At 41.8% G+C, this 18,032-nt stretch overlaps 1 protein-coding gene across 2 annotated transcripts in view; it reads left to right on the forward strand.

The window, feature by feature from the left end:
- The window catches only part of LOC108715191 (carnitine O-palmitoyltransferase 1, liver isoform), a 45,286-nt gene extending 27,505 nt beyond the window's left edge, over positions 1 to 17,781 (forward strand). Inside the window, exons 10-19 of one of the 2 annotated variants that reach the window (XM_018260102.2) lie at positions 4,859 to 5,054; positions 6,832 to 7,020; positions 8,649 to 8,754; positions 9,394 to 9,510; positions 10,861 to 11,025; positions 11,198 to 11,332; positions 15,545 to 15,697; positions 15,854 to 15,967; positions 16,813 to 16,905; positions 17,274 to 17,781. In XM_018260102.2, coding sequence (XP_018115591.1) covers positions 4,859 to 5,054; positions 6,832 to 7,020; positions 8,649 to 8,754; positions 9,394 to 9,510; positions 10,861 to 11,025; positions 11,198 to 11,332; positions 15,545 to 15,697; positions 15,854 to 15,967; positions 16,813 to 16,905; positions 17,274 to 17,372 — 1,367 coding nt within the window. In that variant the 3' untranslated portion in view covers positions 17,373 to 17,781. The remainder of the gene's footprint in view (positions 1 to 4,858; positions 5,055 to 6,831; positions 7,021 to 8,648; positions 8,755 to 9,393; positions 9,511 to 10,860; positions 11,026 to 11,197; positions 11,333 to 15,544; positions 15,698 to 15,853; positions 15,968 to 16,812; positions 16,906 to 17,273) is intronic. The other variant, XM_018260101.2, reaches the window with a different exon arrangement.
- The last annotated feature ends 251 nt before the right edge of the window (positions 17,782 to 18,032 follow it).

Below are 18,032 nucleotides of genomic sequence, written 5' to 3' on the forward strand. Positions count from 1 at the left end.
GTGGTTCTGAGGGTCATTTGGGTCTTGATGGATCCTGTTCTGTCAAGTTTACCATAACCCCCAGTGGTCTCCTACAGTGTGGCAAAGTATAGTAGATATTCAAAGCTACAATTCTGCTTTATTTCGGGAAAAACATGCCTTATTCATATATAAATTTTGCTCAAAGGCTTAGATTGATGGATATGCCTCACTATACACCAGCCTTGTGAAGTCTCCTTAGACCTTTCTTGGCAGAGGTTTAATCTGAGATTGCTGGATATGCCTAGATATGCACCAGCCTTGGAAAGTCTCCTTAGACTTTTCCTGGCAGAGGTTTAATCTGAGATTGCTAGATATGCGAAGCCTCCATAGACCTTTCATGGCAGAGGTTTAATCTGATATTGCTGGATGTGCCTAGATATGCAAAGCCTTAGACCTTTCCTAGCTGGGGTTTAACCTGAGATTGCTATATATACCAATATATGTATTGGTATGGTACCAGACTTTTGAAGCCTTCTTAAACCTTTTCTGGCAGAGGTTTAATCTGAGATAGCTGGATATGCCTAGATATGCACCAGCCTTAGAAAGCCTCCTTAGACCTTTCCTGGCAGAGGTTTCATCTGAGATTGCTGAATATGCCTAGATATGCAAAGCCTCCTTAGACCTTTCCTGGCAGAGGTTTAATCTGAGATTGCTGGATATGCCTAGATATGCACCAGCCTTTGAAAGCCTCTTAGACCTTTCGTGGCAGAGGTTTCATCTGAGATTGCTGGATATGCCTAGATATGCACCAGCCTTTGAAAGCCTCTTAGACCTGTCCTGGCAGAGGTTTAATCTGAGATTGCTAGATATGCGAAACATCCTTAGACCTTTCCTGGCTGAGGTTTAATTTGAGATTGCTGGATAAGCCTAGCGATGCACCAGCCTTGTGAAGCCTCCTTAAACCTTTCCTGGCAGAAGTTTAATCTGAAATTGCTGCATATGCCTAGAAATGTACCAGCCTTGGAAAGCCTCCTTAGACATTTCCTGGCAGAGGTTTAATCTGAGATTGCTGGATATGCCTAGATATGCAAAGCCTCCTTAGACCTTTCCTGACAAAGGTTTAATCTGTCAGAGGTTTAATCTGAGATTGCTAGATATGCGAAGCCTCCGTAGACCTTTCCTGGTAGAGGTTTAATTTGAGATTTCTGGATATGCAAAGCCTCCTTAGACATTTCCTGGCAGAGTTTTAATCTAAGATTTCTAGATATGCCTAGATATACACCAGCCTTGCGAGCCTTCCTCGGACTGCAAGCTAAGATTTCTAAGATTGTGCCTGGATGTAGACCCATCTGAAGCTTCCTTGGACCCTTCTTTTCGTAGAGTGTCCATTCCCCAATGTTAGTGCAGCTTTGAGGGTTTCATAGTACAGGGAACCGGATTATTTATGTAGTGTAGACCTGTATTGTGAAGTCCATGTAAAGCCCCATGATGACATGATGGACAGCAGTCTAAGGACATTGGCACACCACTTGCTGTGACCACCACAGTGCTCATAGGGCAAACAACAGTTATTTTGTTCTTCTCTGCCTGAAGTTGCTTTCCTTCGAAGTGATATCAGAAATCAATGGACAATTTTACAGTTGAGGTTCTTCAAGGGCACCTGTGGTGGTCAGTCCCTTGTGCCCATAGACCCTGCAGGCCTACCAGTCTGATATTGAAGGAACCAATTAGTCAGGCCAAACCACTACAATTAACTCTACTGATGTGCACTTGCTGAGATGGTCAGCAATTATTGGCCAAACTTTGGGCATGTATGGCCACCTTAAGATAGCAGCTAGTCATCTATATGCTCCCAGGTGTATTCCAGGGGTCTTTAGTTTTACCCTCTCTTAACCCTTATATTTCCCAATTTCCCCTTTCTCCTCTGTTTTTGTATGTAACCTCTGTCGTCTAATTCAAGTTTAGAGCTGGGAACATTCTTTTAGATCACAATTACATGGGTTATGCATCTTCCGCTCTAATTAAAAACTGCATGAAATTCTCTGGGCACGTTTTCCTTTAAGAAAAACGTGAAAACCAGTTCAGTAATAATAGACAGTGGTGTTTGCAAGTGGTTAATGCTGTGTACGTTCTACAAGAGAAATCGTGTGAAAAAAAAAAGATTTATGATTAAATCCCACAGTGTTGATGCCTGATTGTCGCCCTAATGTGGCTGATCCAAACAATAAAGTGTATTCCTTTTGGCTTTTTATAGTGATGGGCGAATTTATTCGCCAGCCGCGATTTCGCTGCGATTTTCCGTGTTTGTCTGCCGGCAAAGTTTCCAGGAAAATTTGGACACCGATTAATGGACGCCCATTGACTTTAATGTAGAGGTTGTCGCCGTTGTCAATTTTCGTTTTGCACATTTTTCGGCTGTTTCGGGAAATTCACAAAGCGAAACGGGACAAATTCGCCCATCACTACTTTTCATATCTTGCTCGGCTTCCCTTGCTTGCGCTTGTCTATTTATTAACCCTTCCACTAGCGACGACACTAAGGGGCACATTTACTTAGCTCGAGTGAAGGAATAGAATAAAAAATACTTAGAATTTCGAAGTATTTTTTTGGCTACTTTGACCATTGAATTGGCTACTTCCACCTTCGACTTCGAATCGAACGATTTGAACTAAAAATCGTTCGACTATTCGACCTTTCGATAGTAGAAGTACTGTCTCTTTAAAAAATACTTCGACCCCCTAGTTCGCTACCTAAAACAATGTTAGCCTGTGAGGAAGGTCCCCATAAGCTTTCCTAGCTTTTTTTGATTGAAGGAAAATCGTTTGATCGATGGATTAAAATCCTTCGAATCGTTCGATTTGAAGGATTTAATCGATTTTTTCTTCGATCGTACGAACGAAGGAAATGCGGTAAATCCTTCGACTTCGATATTCTAAGGATTTTACTTCGACTGTCGAATATTGAGGGTTAATTAACCCTCGATATTCGACCCTAAGTAAATGTGCCCCAGATCATTTGGCACCAACACAATTAACCGCATTTAAATGTATTTTACCACATCTTAAATAACCACATTAAGCTGCTAATTGTAACACGATAGTGAAAGTGATATACAGTATGTTCGCTCAGTACAGGTAAGGGATTCATTAACCGGAAACCCATTATCCAGAAAGCTCCTACTTACGGAAAGGCCGTCTCCCGTAGACTCCATTGTATCCAAACTTAGAAAAATGATTTCCTTTTTCTGTGTAATAATAAAACATTAACTTGTACTTGATCCCAACTAAGATATAATTAATCCTTATTGGAAGCAAAACCAGCCTATTGGGTTTATTTAATGTTTATATGACTTACTAGTAGACTTTAGGTATAAAGATCCAAATTACGGAAAGATCTGTTATCCGGATAACCCCAGGTCCCAAGCATTCTGGATAACAGATCTCAAAATGAAATGTGCCTTCTGGGTTCATCTAGCCCAGCACCGCAGATCACCACCAATATCATAATCACTTTACTCTAGAACCCCAACCTTTTTTTACCCATGAGTCACTTTCAAATGTAAAAAGAGATGGGGAGTAACACAAGCATTAAAATAAGTCCCTGGGGATATCAATTAAGGGCAGTGATTGGCTATTTGGTGCCTCCATGAAGACTGGCAGCCTCCAAGCCAGGAATTAAAAAATGGAGGCAACACCCAGTTGGTGGGAGAGCAACATTTTCCTTGCAAGCCACTGGCTGGGGATCACTGCTCTAGAAGAACACTGGAATCTGCATAATATGTGAAGCTGCATGGGCTGGGTTCCTATATTAGGAAACATATATTACAGTTTCACAATAATTCCCCTTTAAAGGGGGAAAATGTGTTTTTCAAAATGAATCAGTTAATATTGCTGCTCCAGCGGAATTCTGCACTGAAATCCATTTCTCAAAAGAGCAAACAGATTTTTTTATATTCAATTTTGAAATCTGACATGGGGCTAGACATATTGTCAATTTCCCAGCTGCCCCTGGTCATGTGACTTGTGCTCTGATAAACTTCAGTCACTCTTTACTGCTGTACTGCAAGTTGGAGTGATATCACCCCCTCCCTTTTCCCCCCAGCAGCCAAACAAAAGAACAATGGGAAGGTAACCAGATAACAGCTCCCTAACACAAGATAACAGCTGCCTGGTAGATCTAAGAACAACACTCAATAGTAAAATCCATGTCCCACTGAGACATTCAGTTACATTGAGTAGGAGAAACAACAGCCTGCCAGAAAGCAGTTCCATCCTAAAGTGCTGGCTCTTTCTGAAATCACATGACCAGGCAAAATGAGCTGAGATGCACCTACACACCAATATTACAACTAAATACACTTGCTGGTTCAGGAATGACATTTTATATTGTACAGTCAATTATTTACAGTGTCATTTAGAAATAAAAACGACATCATAAAAATCATGACAGAATCCCTTTAAGTAAAACCAATAAAAGCTGCCGACAGACTGAGTCGGCAGCTTATTGGCCTGTGTATGGGGCCCCCCGATGGGCTTCCCCTGATCGAGATCTGGCCGAAAGTCGGAAATCGGATGGGACTAAAAATCCCGTCGGATCGCGGCCGCATCTGTTCGTTGATGCGGTCCCGCGATCCGACCGCCCGTTCCCGTTCGTTAGGATTCGATCGTTGGGCCCTAGGGCTCACGATCGGATCAGCCCGATATTGCTCACCTCAAGTTGGGCATATCGGAGAGTCGCCAAACGAGCGGATCTCTCCGTTTATGGCCACCTTAATGCAGCTGATTGGCTGCTGAGGATCTGCTGGACCAGGACACATATTGGCCCTTAACTCCAATTCGGAGTCTGACACGGAAGTGCGTTTTTATATTATTCTCATATCAACGTCTTTCCTCTGTAGACACAATCCAGCATGTAAAGGACAGCAAACACATTGTTGTCTACCACAAAGGGCGTTACTTCAAAGTGTGGCTGTACCACGACGGAAGGTTACTCAAGCCCAGAGACATTGAGCATCAGATGCAAAGAATTATTGACGACACATCCAGTCCGCAGCCTGGGGAGGAGAAACTGGCGGCTCTAACTGCCGGGGACAGGTAATGTTGGTTCTCTTTGACAGATAAACATGATCTGAACTGCCAGATATACTGGAAATATATATAATACACAAAAGCCATGAATATCCTGTAAATTATATCCTTATAAACGTTGAGTTCTGATGTCATCAGTTATAAACGGTGAGTTCTGATGTCATCAGTTATAAACGGTGAGTTCTGATGTAATTTCTGTCACATGACTCACTGAAACTTGTGTATTATAATAAATAAAGTACCCCCAGTTGCAAAATATGAGGATATTAGAAGTTACCTCGGAGTTCCATGACCTGTATAAAAACACTTTTATATGGTCATGAAACTCCTCGGTAACTTATAATATCCTCATATTTTGCAACTGGGGGTACTTTATTCACTATATATATATATATATATATATATTAGGGATGCACCAAATCCACTTTTTTGGATTCGGCCGAACCCCCGAATCCTTCTCAAAAGATTCGGCCGAATACCGAACCAAATTCTAATTTGCATATGTAAATTAGAGGTGGGAAAGGGAAAACACTTTTTACTTCCTTGTTTTGTGACAAAAAGTAATGCGATTTCCCTCCTCGCCCCTAATTTGCATATGCAAATTCGGCTCGGCCAGGCAGAAGGATTCGGCTGAATCCGAATCCTGCTGAAAAAGGCCGAATCCCAAACCGAATCCTGGATTCGGTGCATCCCTAATTCAAAGACAATGTTATGATAGATCATAAAAAAAATTTATTTTTTGATGTCAGTATTTCGTGTGGCCATACACGATAAGATACATTCGTTTGGCGAGGTCGCCAAAACGAGCGGATCTTTCCCCGAAATGCCCACTAACAACAGTGAGATATTGGGTTAATCTGAACGTTTGGCCCTAGGGCCAAATGATCAGATTATTCGAAGGATGTGGGTAGGACGGGTCGTAGGATCACATCAACTATCCAATGCGTCCTCGATCACAGGAAAAAATCAAACCTGCCCGATTTTTGGCCTGATATCAATCGGGGAGACCCGTTGGGACACCCCCACACACGGGCAGATAAGATGCCGAATCTCGGTTTAAAAGACCAATATTGGCAGCTTTAATTTGCCCGTTGTTTGTTTGTAATGGGGGGAATAGTCCCTGTGAATTAGAGGCAGCCTATCATGCTTCCCCTTTCGGTCTGAGAAATCAGGATTTAAAGGGCATGTAAAGGCAAAAAAATAAAATCCCATTTTTACTTTCTTTAATGAAAAAGAAACCTCCAATATACTTTAATTAAAAAAATGTGTACCGCTTTTTATAAGAAACCTGACTGTATGCAGTGAAATTCTCCCTTCATTTACTGCTGTGGATAGGAATTGTCAGACGGTCCCTAACTGCTCTGCAGGGAAACAATCATACTTATGTACAGCAGGGGGAGCCCCCGCCTTACTTCCCAGCCATGCAGAACTCAAGCAGCTTTGTTTATGACGATCCCTAAGCAGCCCAGACCACACTGAGCATGTGCACAGTCTTGGTCTTGCAAAGATGTTTAACAAAGTTACAAGATGGCGACCCCCTGTGGCCAACTTTGAAAGCATAAATCATTTGTTTTATTAGACTTGTGGTGCAGTAAGTTTATGTTTAGTATACAAAATACAGCATTTCTAGCCTTATTCTATTTTAGACTTTACTTCCCCTTTAACTGCATGAATTTATGGGAAGGAGGAAGCTTTTATTTCCCTTTAGAGGACTTTATAGAAGCCTTACTTGGGAATCCATTGATTTGTTTTCTGTACAATGTTTTGGATGTTGATTTTCCAGGGTGCCCTGGGCTTTAGCTCGTAAATCTCACTTTGCGAATGGGAAGAACAAGCAGTCGCTGGATGCCGTTGAGAAAGCAGCTTTCTTTGTCACCTTGGACGAGACAGAACAAGGATATCGAGAAGATGATCCGGTCAATTCTCTGGACAGTTATGCCAAATCTCTCCTTCATGGGAAATGCTATGACAGGTATCAGTGAGCTGTTCTTGTACTATAAGGGCAGAGACAGACGAGAAGATTCGGGGAAATTTAGGCGTCCGGCGACTAATCACTTCTTCTTCGGCTACTAATCCCCCCCCGAACTGCCTCCCTGGCAACTAGAATCTAAATCGCCGGCTGGGTGGCATTCGAGCGCTTCGTTTTCTGAAGTCACCCGAGGCAACTTCGGGCGACTTCGGAAAACGAAGTGCTCCGAGTGCCATCCTGCCAGCGGTTTAATTATTATTATTATAATTATTATTAATTATTTTAAATATCTTAGTCTGGATCAAGTGCAAGCTCCTGTTTTATTATTACATAGAAAAAGGAAATTGTTTAAAAAAAATATGGATTATTTGGATAAAATGGAGTCTATTGGTGACAGTAGAATTTGGATCTTTCTGGATAACGGATCCAAAACTTGTATTGGGCTGAGGATTTAGAAACTTAAGAGCTGCTCTTTATGGAAATTAACAACGCAGTGCACCAGGTTCTAAATATTATTATTATTATTACGTTGAAAAAAGACAATTTGGCTTTGGAAAGGGTCAACATAATCCCCCTGAAGAGGTGCAATGCCCTCCTATAATAGAAAATTAGTAGGGATGCACCGAATCCAGGATTCGGTTCGGGATTCGGCCAAGATTCGGCCTTTTTCAGCAGGATTCGAATCCTTCTGCCCGGCCGAACCCGAATCCTAATTTGCATATGCAAATTATGGATGGGGGGGAAATCACGTGACTTTTCGTCACAAAACAAGGAAGTAAATTTTTTCCCCCTTCCCACCCCTAATTTGCATATGCAAATTAGGGTTCGGATTCGGTTCGGTATTCGGCCGAATCTTTCACAAAGGATTCGGGGGTTCGGCCGAATCCAAAATAGTGGATTCGGTGCATCCCTAAAAATTAGTAATTGAAACTGGTTTTATAGCAGTTTTTGTCCAATGAAGCTGATTCTTTGCTTCAAGGGGGTTATTTATCAAAATCGGAATTTTTAGGATTTTTTTTTTAATAAAAAAAAGTTTGACCAAACTAGAGTCTACGATTTACCCTTATTTACCAATAAAAAAAAACCCCCGAAAAAAATCAGATCGACAAAAACCTGAAACTATTTCGGATTGTCGCACGAAACCCACAATTTTTTCGGATTGTCGTGTGAAAAATCAGAACTTTTCGGATTTTTTTTTGCCGGAAAAGCCCGAAATCTTTGGATTATTGTCCGAAAACCATCGGACGATAATCCTTGAGCTTGCAAATAAGACCTCTGCCATTGACTTCTACAGGACCTCAACAGGTTGAAGATGGAGGATTGTCGGATTCAGACTTTTTCGTGATGTATAATACATCACGAAAAATTCAAGGTTTTTTTCAACTAAAAATTCAGATTTTATAGTGAAAAAGTAGCATTTTTTGAGTTTTTAGGATTCTGACTTTAATAAAAAAAACAAAAAACCTTAGTCTCCAGAGAAAACGGTCAAGTAACGAATGTCCTAAATACGATTTCAGAGATCTCCTTTAACATATAATCACGTTGGTACCACGTATTTGGGCCAGAATAAGGGGTTGTTCTGTCTGTTAGAGAGCGATAATCCCGGGTATTTGTTTGTGTTCCGCTTCCAGGTGGTTTGACAAAACAATGAGCTTCGTTGTGTTCAAGAACGGAAAGATGGGAATGAACTGTGAACATTCCTGGGCTGATGCCCCTATCGTCGGGCACCTCTGGGAGGTCAGTGAGGAAAGTCATTTTCGCTATTGTCTTTTTTTGAAAGGCACAGAAGAAATAGTATAGGCGTTTGCATCTGTAGTAACATATTTCGGAAATGTAATATTAGGGTTCGGCCTTTTTCAGCTGGATTCAGATTTGGCCTGGCCGAACCGAATCCTAATTTGCATATGCAAATTAGGGGCGGGAAGGGAAATCACGTAACAAGGAAGTAAAAAACGTTTCCCCTTCCCACCCCTAATTTACATATGCAAATTAGGAGTCGGAATTCGTCCGAATCTATCACAAAGTCGAATCCAAAATAGCGGATTTAGTGCATCCCTATGTAATGTACAGCCCTAGCTTTTGTTGAATGGCAGAACAAAAATACTGTTTAAATAAAGAAAATTCTTGCACAGTCCATAACATGAGGTCAGGGTCGGACTGGGCAGGTGGGACACCAGGAAAAAACCCGGTGGGCCCCCGCCAAGCCCAGACCAGCTCCCCTATTGGGCGTAACGAGAAGAAAATATGTGAGGTGCGGTGCATGTGGTTTTTGCGCATGTTAGTAACCCGGTGGGCCCCAAATGCGCCAGTCCTGGCTCTAGAACAGCAGCTGAGATTTGAATTGGTATCACTGAGCCTACGTTACTATTTCCACAGTATGTCATGGCCACCGATAAAATAGAAATGGGGTACAATGAAGACGGACATTGTAAAGGAGATGTGAATGGCAGCGTCCCTGCTCCGAGCAGACTGCAGTGGGACATCACAGACCAGGTAAGGGAATAATCTTATTTTTACAAGTAGGGTTGCCACCTTTTTTTGGAAAAAAATACCGGCCTTCCTATATATTTCGATTTTTTCCCTATAAATAACATTAGCCTCCCGCCGGCTAAAAAGTAAATCACTGGTGGCATGACACTCAAAGGGCTTTGTTTTCCGAAGTCCCCCGAAGTTGCCTCACGAGGAAACTTCGGGCGACTTCGTAAAACGAATCACTCCGAGTGCCATCCCGCCGGCAATTTACATTCTAGCAGGCGGGAGGCAGTTTGGAGAGATTAGTCGCCCCATGAAGAAGAGGAGACTTGTGGCTGATTTTGTTCCCCGAATCTGAGCGCGTGGCCTGACCCGTAGTCCATCAATTCCTTAACAGATAAGACAGCCGCCTTTAGTAAAGGCGAAGGGCGAAGATTTTGTAAAGGCAGCACATAAAGGGTGATCAGACAAAGAACGCGGCCTCCATTCTATTGCTCTGATCATTCGTGCAAGAATAAATGGAACAGCAGGGAGTGAAGAGGAGCTGGGCAACCTGGTGCTTTGGGAGATTCCATTTTTTAAATCTGGCCCCTAGAGCACACAATCTTATCTTTGCGTGACTGCCCACCTTTAGCTCATGGATAATAACTGTGTGTGTGTGAGTGAAGGAAGGAGAAAAAAAAATGACTTTAAAGTGGAAAAGTGCTGAACTTACTGTATTGGGTTTGAAGGGGTTATATTTAAGGTTGTCAGTCAAATACACAATTATATTTGCCAAACTGTGACATCACTAAGGGGCACATTTACTAAGGGTCGAATATCAAGGGTTAATTAACCATTGAAGTAAAATCGTTCGAATATCGAAGTCGAAGGATTTACCGCAAATACTTCGATCGGACGATCAAACGATTAAATCCTTCGAATCGAACGATTTGAAGGATTTTAATCCATCGATGGAACGATTTTCCTTCGATCAAAGAAAGCTTAGAAAGCTTATGGGGAAGGTCCCCCGTAGGCTAACATTGGTGCTCGGTAGGTTTAAAGTGGCGAAGTAGGTAGTCAAAGTTTTTTTTAAAGAGACAGTACTTCGACTATCGAATGGTCAAATAGTCAAACGATTTTTAGTTTGAATCGAAGTCGTAGTCGATGGTCAAAGTACCCAAAAAAAAACTTTGAATCCTTCACTCGAGCTTAGTAAATGTGCCCCTTGGTGACAGATATAAGGCTACGTTTTGCTGTATATTTAATAAAATGTACGATATTTTATCAGAAGCAGAAACACGCTGCAAAGTGCTGAAACGATACAGGGGACCTTTATAGCAGCTGCCGCATCGCTACTGCTTCCGTTCTTAAAAATCTCATTCCTTTTAGTGCCAAAACGTGATCGAAGATTCCCTGGCAGTTGCCAAAGCCCTTGCCGACGACGTCGATTTCCACTCGTTCCCCTTTGATACTTTTGGCAAAGGTCTGATGAAGAAAAGCAGGACAAGCCCAGATGCCTTTGTGCAGTTATCTCTCCAGCTCGCTCATTATAGAGTAAGTGAAGCTTCCCTCCTTGTAATTGTCCTGCCCATTACAATTTATTTGTATACAATCTATACACATTAGTATATATATTAGTACTTTGGCTGTGGACATCTGTACATGAATAATGGGCTACAAGTGCAAAGTGTCATTTCATGTTGTCCTGTTTTTATTCTCCTCTAAGGACAAAAGAAAGTTCTGTTTGACCTACGAAGCCTCCATGACCAGACTCTTTAGAGAAGGCAGAACAGAGACCGTCCGCTCCTGCACCAATGAATCCTGCGACTTTGTTCTGGCAATGTCAGACCCAACGCAAACAGTAAGTTACACTTCTCCTGCACCACAACTTCCATAGGGGCAGATTTACTAAAGGGCAAGGTGGCCGTTGCTAGTGAAAATACTCCAGAAATCCCATCCACAGGGACATCGCCAATTTACTAACAGTCGTAGACGACAATTCACTAGCGAAAGAGCGCAGTTTCGCGCAGGTGAACGATCATTGACCCGCAAAGTGCGAGTTTTACAGAACGTTACCTCTTTCGGCTGAGTTTCCTTCTCCATCTTAGACCTGGCGAACTTATAAGCAGTGTCGGACTGGCCCGGCGGGAAACCGGGAAAAAACCCGGTGGGCCCTGACCCTCATGGGCCCCCGCTGGGCCAGACCCCATATTTCGAATCACCCAAAAAAAAAATTTTCAGCGCCGTTCGGGCATGCGTGCTGGGTGGCGCCGTTCTTGCATGCACCTTGATGCGTGTGTGCGCGCCGAGCGGCGCCTCAGGGAGGCTGGAGGGGGGCCCTGGCCAGTGGTCCCCAGTCCGACCCTGCTGATAAGATGAAGCTCCTCAATCTTATGTCAGTGACATCATATCCTGGATGCCGGAAAGTCATCAAAGTTCTAAAAAACGATTTTAAAGCGAGATTGACTCCAAAAGTCCTAATTATCAAAGATTTTTGTGTCAACTAGGGATGCACCGAATCCAGGATTCGGTTTGGGATTCAGCCTTTTTTTTCAGCAGGATTCGGCTGAATCCTTCTGCCCAGCCGAAACCAAATCCGTATCGTAATTTTCATATGCAAATTAGGGACGGGGAGGGAAATCGTGTGACCTTTTGTCACAAAACAAGGAAGTAAAAAATGTTTTAGGATTCGGTTCGGTATTCGGCCGAATCTTTTACAAAGGATTCAGGGGTTCGGCCGAATCCAAAATAGTAGATTCGGGGCATCACTAGTGTTAACATTTTTTCCCAACCATTTGAGGTCCAGGCCACATTTGTTTTAGGGTGGGCTCAAGTCTAGGGCATTAGAGGATCTTTTGGCTTTATTTTTCTTCCTTGGACATGTGTAATAATAAGTGGCCTCTTCAAGCATTTGCACCAACATCTCTAATAAAGACGTATATATGACCTATATGTACCCGCCCTATTCAAATTGACTTAAAGGAATTGTTCAGTGTGAAAATAAAAACTGGGTAAATAGATAGTATGTGCAAAATAAAAAATGTATCTAATATAGTTAGTTAGCCAAAAATGTAATGTATAAAGGCTGGAGTGACTGGATGTGTAACATAATAGCTAGAACACTACTTCCTGCTTTTCAGCTCTCTTGGTTTACACTGACTGGTTACCCTGGTTACCAGGCAGTAACAATCAGAGACTTGAGGGGGGGCACATGGGTCATAACTGTTGCTTTTGAATCTGAGCTGAATGCTGAGGATCAATTGCAAACTCACTGAACAGAAATGTCCCATGTGGCCCCCCCTTATAGTCACTGACTAACTCAGAGTTAGAGAGCTGAAAAGCAGGAAGTAGTGTTCTGGCTATTATGTTACACATCCAGTCACTCCAGCCTTTATACATTACATTTTTGGCTAACTAACTATATTAGAAACACTTTTTATTTTGCACAACCTATCTATTTACCCAGTTTTTATTTTCACGCTGAACTATTCCTTTAAGCGTAAGAGTAGTATCGACGCTTCGCCAGGCAGAATTGAACATTGGCAAAAGTTCGCTATGAAATGCTCGCGCTGATGAATTAACGCTAATTAAGAAGCAACTTCGCATTTTAGTGAATTAGCGTAGTGGAAATAAATTTTACGCCTGGTGAAGCCGCACAAAGTGTGGCGGATCTTCCGCTGGCGAAAATTTGCCCTTTAGTAAATTTGGCCCAGTCTGTCTGTCCTGTAGTGTTTTCAGTGTAGCCACCAGCATCTTTCTCAGGTCAAAGGGAAACGGGGATTTATAACTGAGCAGCAGAAGGGGTGTAGGTTTAGCTGTGGCAGAAGAATCATATATTTATTATACCTTGTTTATAGAGCACTGGCACATTAGTGTGAATACCCAGAAACCCACCCAACCCGAGGAGAACATACAAACTCCTGGCAGAGACTGGAGGGCTGTCGACAACCTGTTTCAGTTTCGACCCGAACAGTTCGGTTTTTCTAAGGCCTGTTCGGGTCTCAATTTTCTGTTCGGTTTTCAGCCTTGTCAAACCCCAACAATAATCTGGCCAAAAAATAAAAACATTTAAATACTAAGATACTCACCTTAATACGACTTAGTTATTATCAAGTGCAGTTCATTTCTTATTATTACAAAAAAAAAAACCAAATCATAGTTACCTACTCATCAGGCAGGATATAGAAATAGAGAGGGTTGTCACCACTGTGGTTTTGAACTGGAAATCAAAGGGCTGTCTGTTCAAAACTTTCTGTCCGCTTTAAAGGAGAAGGAAAGCTACCGAAGCAGTTTATTGCCAATAGATTAGCCACAATAGTACAAGCTGTAAGACTATATTTATTCTGCAGAATGCTTTACCATACCTGAGTAAACAGCTCTAGAAGTTCTAGAAGGATAGCAGCTGCCATATTAGCTTGGTGTGACATCACTTCCTGCCTGAGTCTCTCCCTGCTCACTCATAGCTCTGGGCTCAGATTACAGCAGGGATGGGAGGAGGGAGGGAGAGAGGAGCAAACTGAGCATGCTCAAGCCCTAGCCCTGGAGGTTTAAGCTGAAAACAGGAAGTCTGATACAGAAGCCCATGAGTACACAATAGAAGGAAAGAAATGTGTTTCTTTTGACAGAGGACTCAGAGCAGCATTACTTTGAGGGTTTACTGGTGTATTTATATAGATCTTTCTGATAAAGTTTACTTAATTTTAGCCTTTCCTTCTGATTTAAAACATTCACAAACCTGAATAGAAATGCACTAACCCCGGCAACCCCGTGTCATAACTCTATTGACTTCATCATGCCCACCCCAACATCACCGCCCCACCCCCAATGCTATCTGCCCCGCCCCCTTTGTTTGGGTTTAGCCACTGGCAAAGGTGGCAGCCCTAAGAGAGTCCATATTAGGGATACACCAAATCCACTATTTTGGATTCGGCTGAATCACAATAGATGCGGCTAAATACCAAACCGAATCTGAATCCTTTTTTTTTTTTTTTTGGGCTGAATCCTAATTTGCATATGCAAATAAGGGGTGGGAAGGGGAAAACATTTTTTACTTCCTTGTTTTGTGACAAAAAGTCACGTGATTTCCCTCCCGATTTGGCTGGGCAGAAGGATTCCTGCTGAAAAAGGCCGAATCCAGAACTGAATCCTGGATTCGGTGCATCCCTAGTCCATGTTGCGCTGACTGATCACTAATGCACATTCACTTCACTTTCTTACTTCTCCTGTAAGCGAAAAGCCAATAACCACAATTTCTTTATATTATTATATTCTCCTGCTCTTTTATTTTTAATTTGGGCACGTAAGTAGGCTATGGAGGGAAAGTTCCTAAAGCAAAAATCTTTATTGTTGTTGATCCATAAATACTTCAGAGAACTCCGAAATAAAAAAAGTCTTAATAAAGCCTTAAAGGGATACTGTCATGGGGAAAAAACATTTTTTCCAAAATGAATCAGTTAATAGTGCTGCTCCAGCAGAATTCTGCACTGAAATCCATTTCTCAAAAGAGCAAACAGATTTTTTTATATTCAATTTTGAAATCTGACACGGGGCTAGACATATTGTCAATTTCCCAGCTGCCCCAAGTCATGTGACTTGTGCTCTGATAAACTTCAATCACTCTTTACTGCTGTACTGCAAGTTGGAGTGATATCACCCCCCTCCCTTTCCCCCCCAGCAGCCAAACAAAAGAACAATGGGAAGGTAACCAGATAGCAGCTCCCTAACACAAGATAACAGCTGCCTGGTAGATCTAAGAACAACACTCAATAGTAAAATCCAGGTCCCACTGAGACACATTCAGTTACATTGAGAAGGAAAAACAGCAGCCTGCCAGAAAGCAGTTCCATCCTAAAGTGCAGGCACAAGTCACATGACCAGGGGCAGCTGGGAAATTGTCAATATGTCTAGCCCCATGTCAGATTTCAAAATTGAATAAAAAAAAATCTGTTTGCTCTTTTGAGAAATGGATTTCAGTGCAGAATTCTGCTGGAGTAGCGCTATTAACTGATTCATTTTGAAAAAAACATGTTTTCCGATGACAGGATCCCTTTAACGAAGTATTCCCCTTTTCTAGAATGAAAAAAGACTGCAGTTATTCAAGGAGGCAGCAGAGAAACATCAGCAAATGTACCGTCTGGCCATGACAGGCTCCGGCATCGATCGGCATCTCTTCTGTCTTTATGTGGTGTCCAAATACCTAGGGGTAGATTCTCCTTTCCTTAAGGAGGTGAGTAGCCCTGCAAGACCATGTCTGTCTGTATAACTTTATTTATATTGAACTACTAGAATACACTGGTGATGGGACCAGCCAACCATTTAATATCTCTCTCTTATAGATCCTTGTTATCCACGTCCCTTTAAATTTGCACCTTTGCCCTTGTAGGTCCTGTCCGAGCCATGGAGACTCTCAACAAGTCAGACGCCCCAACAGCAGGTGCACCTTTTCCAGCTGGAGAAATTCCCAGAAAATGTATCAAGTGGCGGTGGATTTGGACCAGTAAGTTGTTAATATGATGAATATTTTCTACTGCAGTATCATGGCTGCTCCAACTTACTGACTTATCCAAGTGGAAAAACCTCACAGCACTTCCCTAGTTGCTCCCTTTAGCTCTTATTCTGGGTTCAGTATAGTGTATGTATAGTGTATGTATAGTGTATGTATAGTATATGATATCTATAGGGTATGTATAGTGTATGTATAGTGTATGTATAGTGTATGTATAGTGTATGTATAGTGTATGTATAGTATATGATATCTATAGTGTATGTATAGTGTATGTATAGTGTATGTATAGTGTATGTATAGTGTATGATATCTATAGGATATGTATAGTGTATGTATAGTGTATGTATAGTATATGATATCTATAGGATATGTATAGTGTATGTATAGTGTATGCATAGTGTATGTATAGTATATGATATCTATAGGATATCTATAGGATATGTATAGTGTATGTATAGTGTATGTATAGTATATGATAGTGTATGTATAGTGTATGTATAGTGTATGATATGTATAGTGTATGTATAGTATATGTATAGTGTATGTATAGTGTATGTATAGTATATGTATAGTATATGATATGTATAGTGTATGTATAGTGTATGTATAGTGTATGTATATGTATAGTATATTTATATGATATGTATAGTATATGTATAGTATATATATAGTATATGATATCTATAGTATATGTATAGTATATGTATAGTATATATATATAATATGTAAAGCTTGGGGAGCAGACACAGCGGAGCAGTACCAACATGTGAAAGAAAAACAATGTGAGTTCAATCTGAATCGATTTACTGATGTGAATTTCTCGGTTGTGTTTACAGGTGGCGGATGACGGTTACGGAGTGTCTTATATTATTGTTGGTGAAAACCTCATTAACTTCCACATATCCAGCAAATTCTCCAGCCCTGAGACTGTAAGTGAAAGGCTCGTCTGAGTAATAGCAGTTTGTTTATACAATGTCAAGTGCCAAGCGCTAAACAATTCTAATAGACGCACAGGGGGTTATTTATTGAAATCCGAATCGATACAACTTGAAAAATTTTCATTTTTTTACTATAAAATCTAAATTGTAACTGAAAAAGAAAACCTCTAATTTATAGTTAAAAAAAACCTAGAATTTTTAGGGCTTCCAATTTTTTCGACTTGCTGGCGAATTTTCGCAGGAGTTTCTTGACTTTGCACCAGGTTTAAATATCCCACGATGATCCAGCCATCGGATGACCGATATTTCGTTTGTGTAAACAAATCCCTGACTGTGTATCTGTTCAATTTCGTTTGCAGGATTCTCACCGCTTTGGGAAAAATATCAGAGAAGCAATGATTGACATCATCGGTCTGTTTAACATCAGCACAAACAACTGCCATAACGGCAAGAAATAAAGCAAGTTGCTCCGGAACATCATGGAAACCTTGTTGTTGTACCACAATATATTCTGCTACTGTACAGACACACACACTCAGACACACAGACAGACACACACACAGACACACACACCAAGAGTCATTCCTAATAGAAACTACAAAATCCGGCTTTGTACCCTCTGATTTCCTTAAGGGCAGAGACACGCTCCCCAAACTACCATACCGCCGGCTAGAATATAAATCGCCGGCGGGATGGCACTTGGAACGTTTTGTTTTCCAAAGTCGCCTCACGAGCGGAGTGCCATCCCGCCGGCAGTTTAGATACCCGACGGAGCCAGTGCGGGGAGATTAGTCAACCGAAGAAGAGGCGTTTTGTCATCGGGCGACTAAATCTCCCCGAATCTTAGCGTGTGCATTTACCCTTAGGGCAGAAACACACGGTAAGATTTGGGGAGATTTACTCACCTGGCAACAAATCGCCTCTTCGAGCGACTAATCTCCCTGAACTGCCTTTCCGCCGGCTAAAATTTAAATCGCCAACGGGGTGGCACTCGGAACGTTTTGTTTTCCAAAGTCGCCTCACGAGAGGAGTGCCATCCCGCCGGCAGTTTAGATACCCGACGGAGCCAGTGCGGGGAGATTAGTCAACCGAAGAAGAGGCGTTTTGTCATCGGGCGA

The sequence above is a fragment of the Xenopus laevis genome, chromosome 4S (genome assembly GCF_017654675.1).
Source record: "Xenopus laevis strain J_2021 chromosome 4S, Xenopus_laevis_v10.1, whole genome shotgun sequence".
Lineage (NCBI taxonomy): Eukaryota > Metazoa > Chordata > Amphibia > Anura > Pipidae > Xenopus > Xenopus laevis.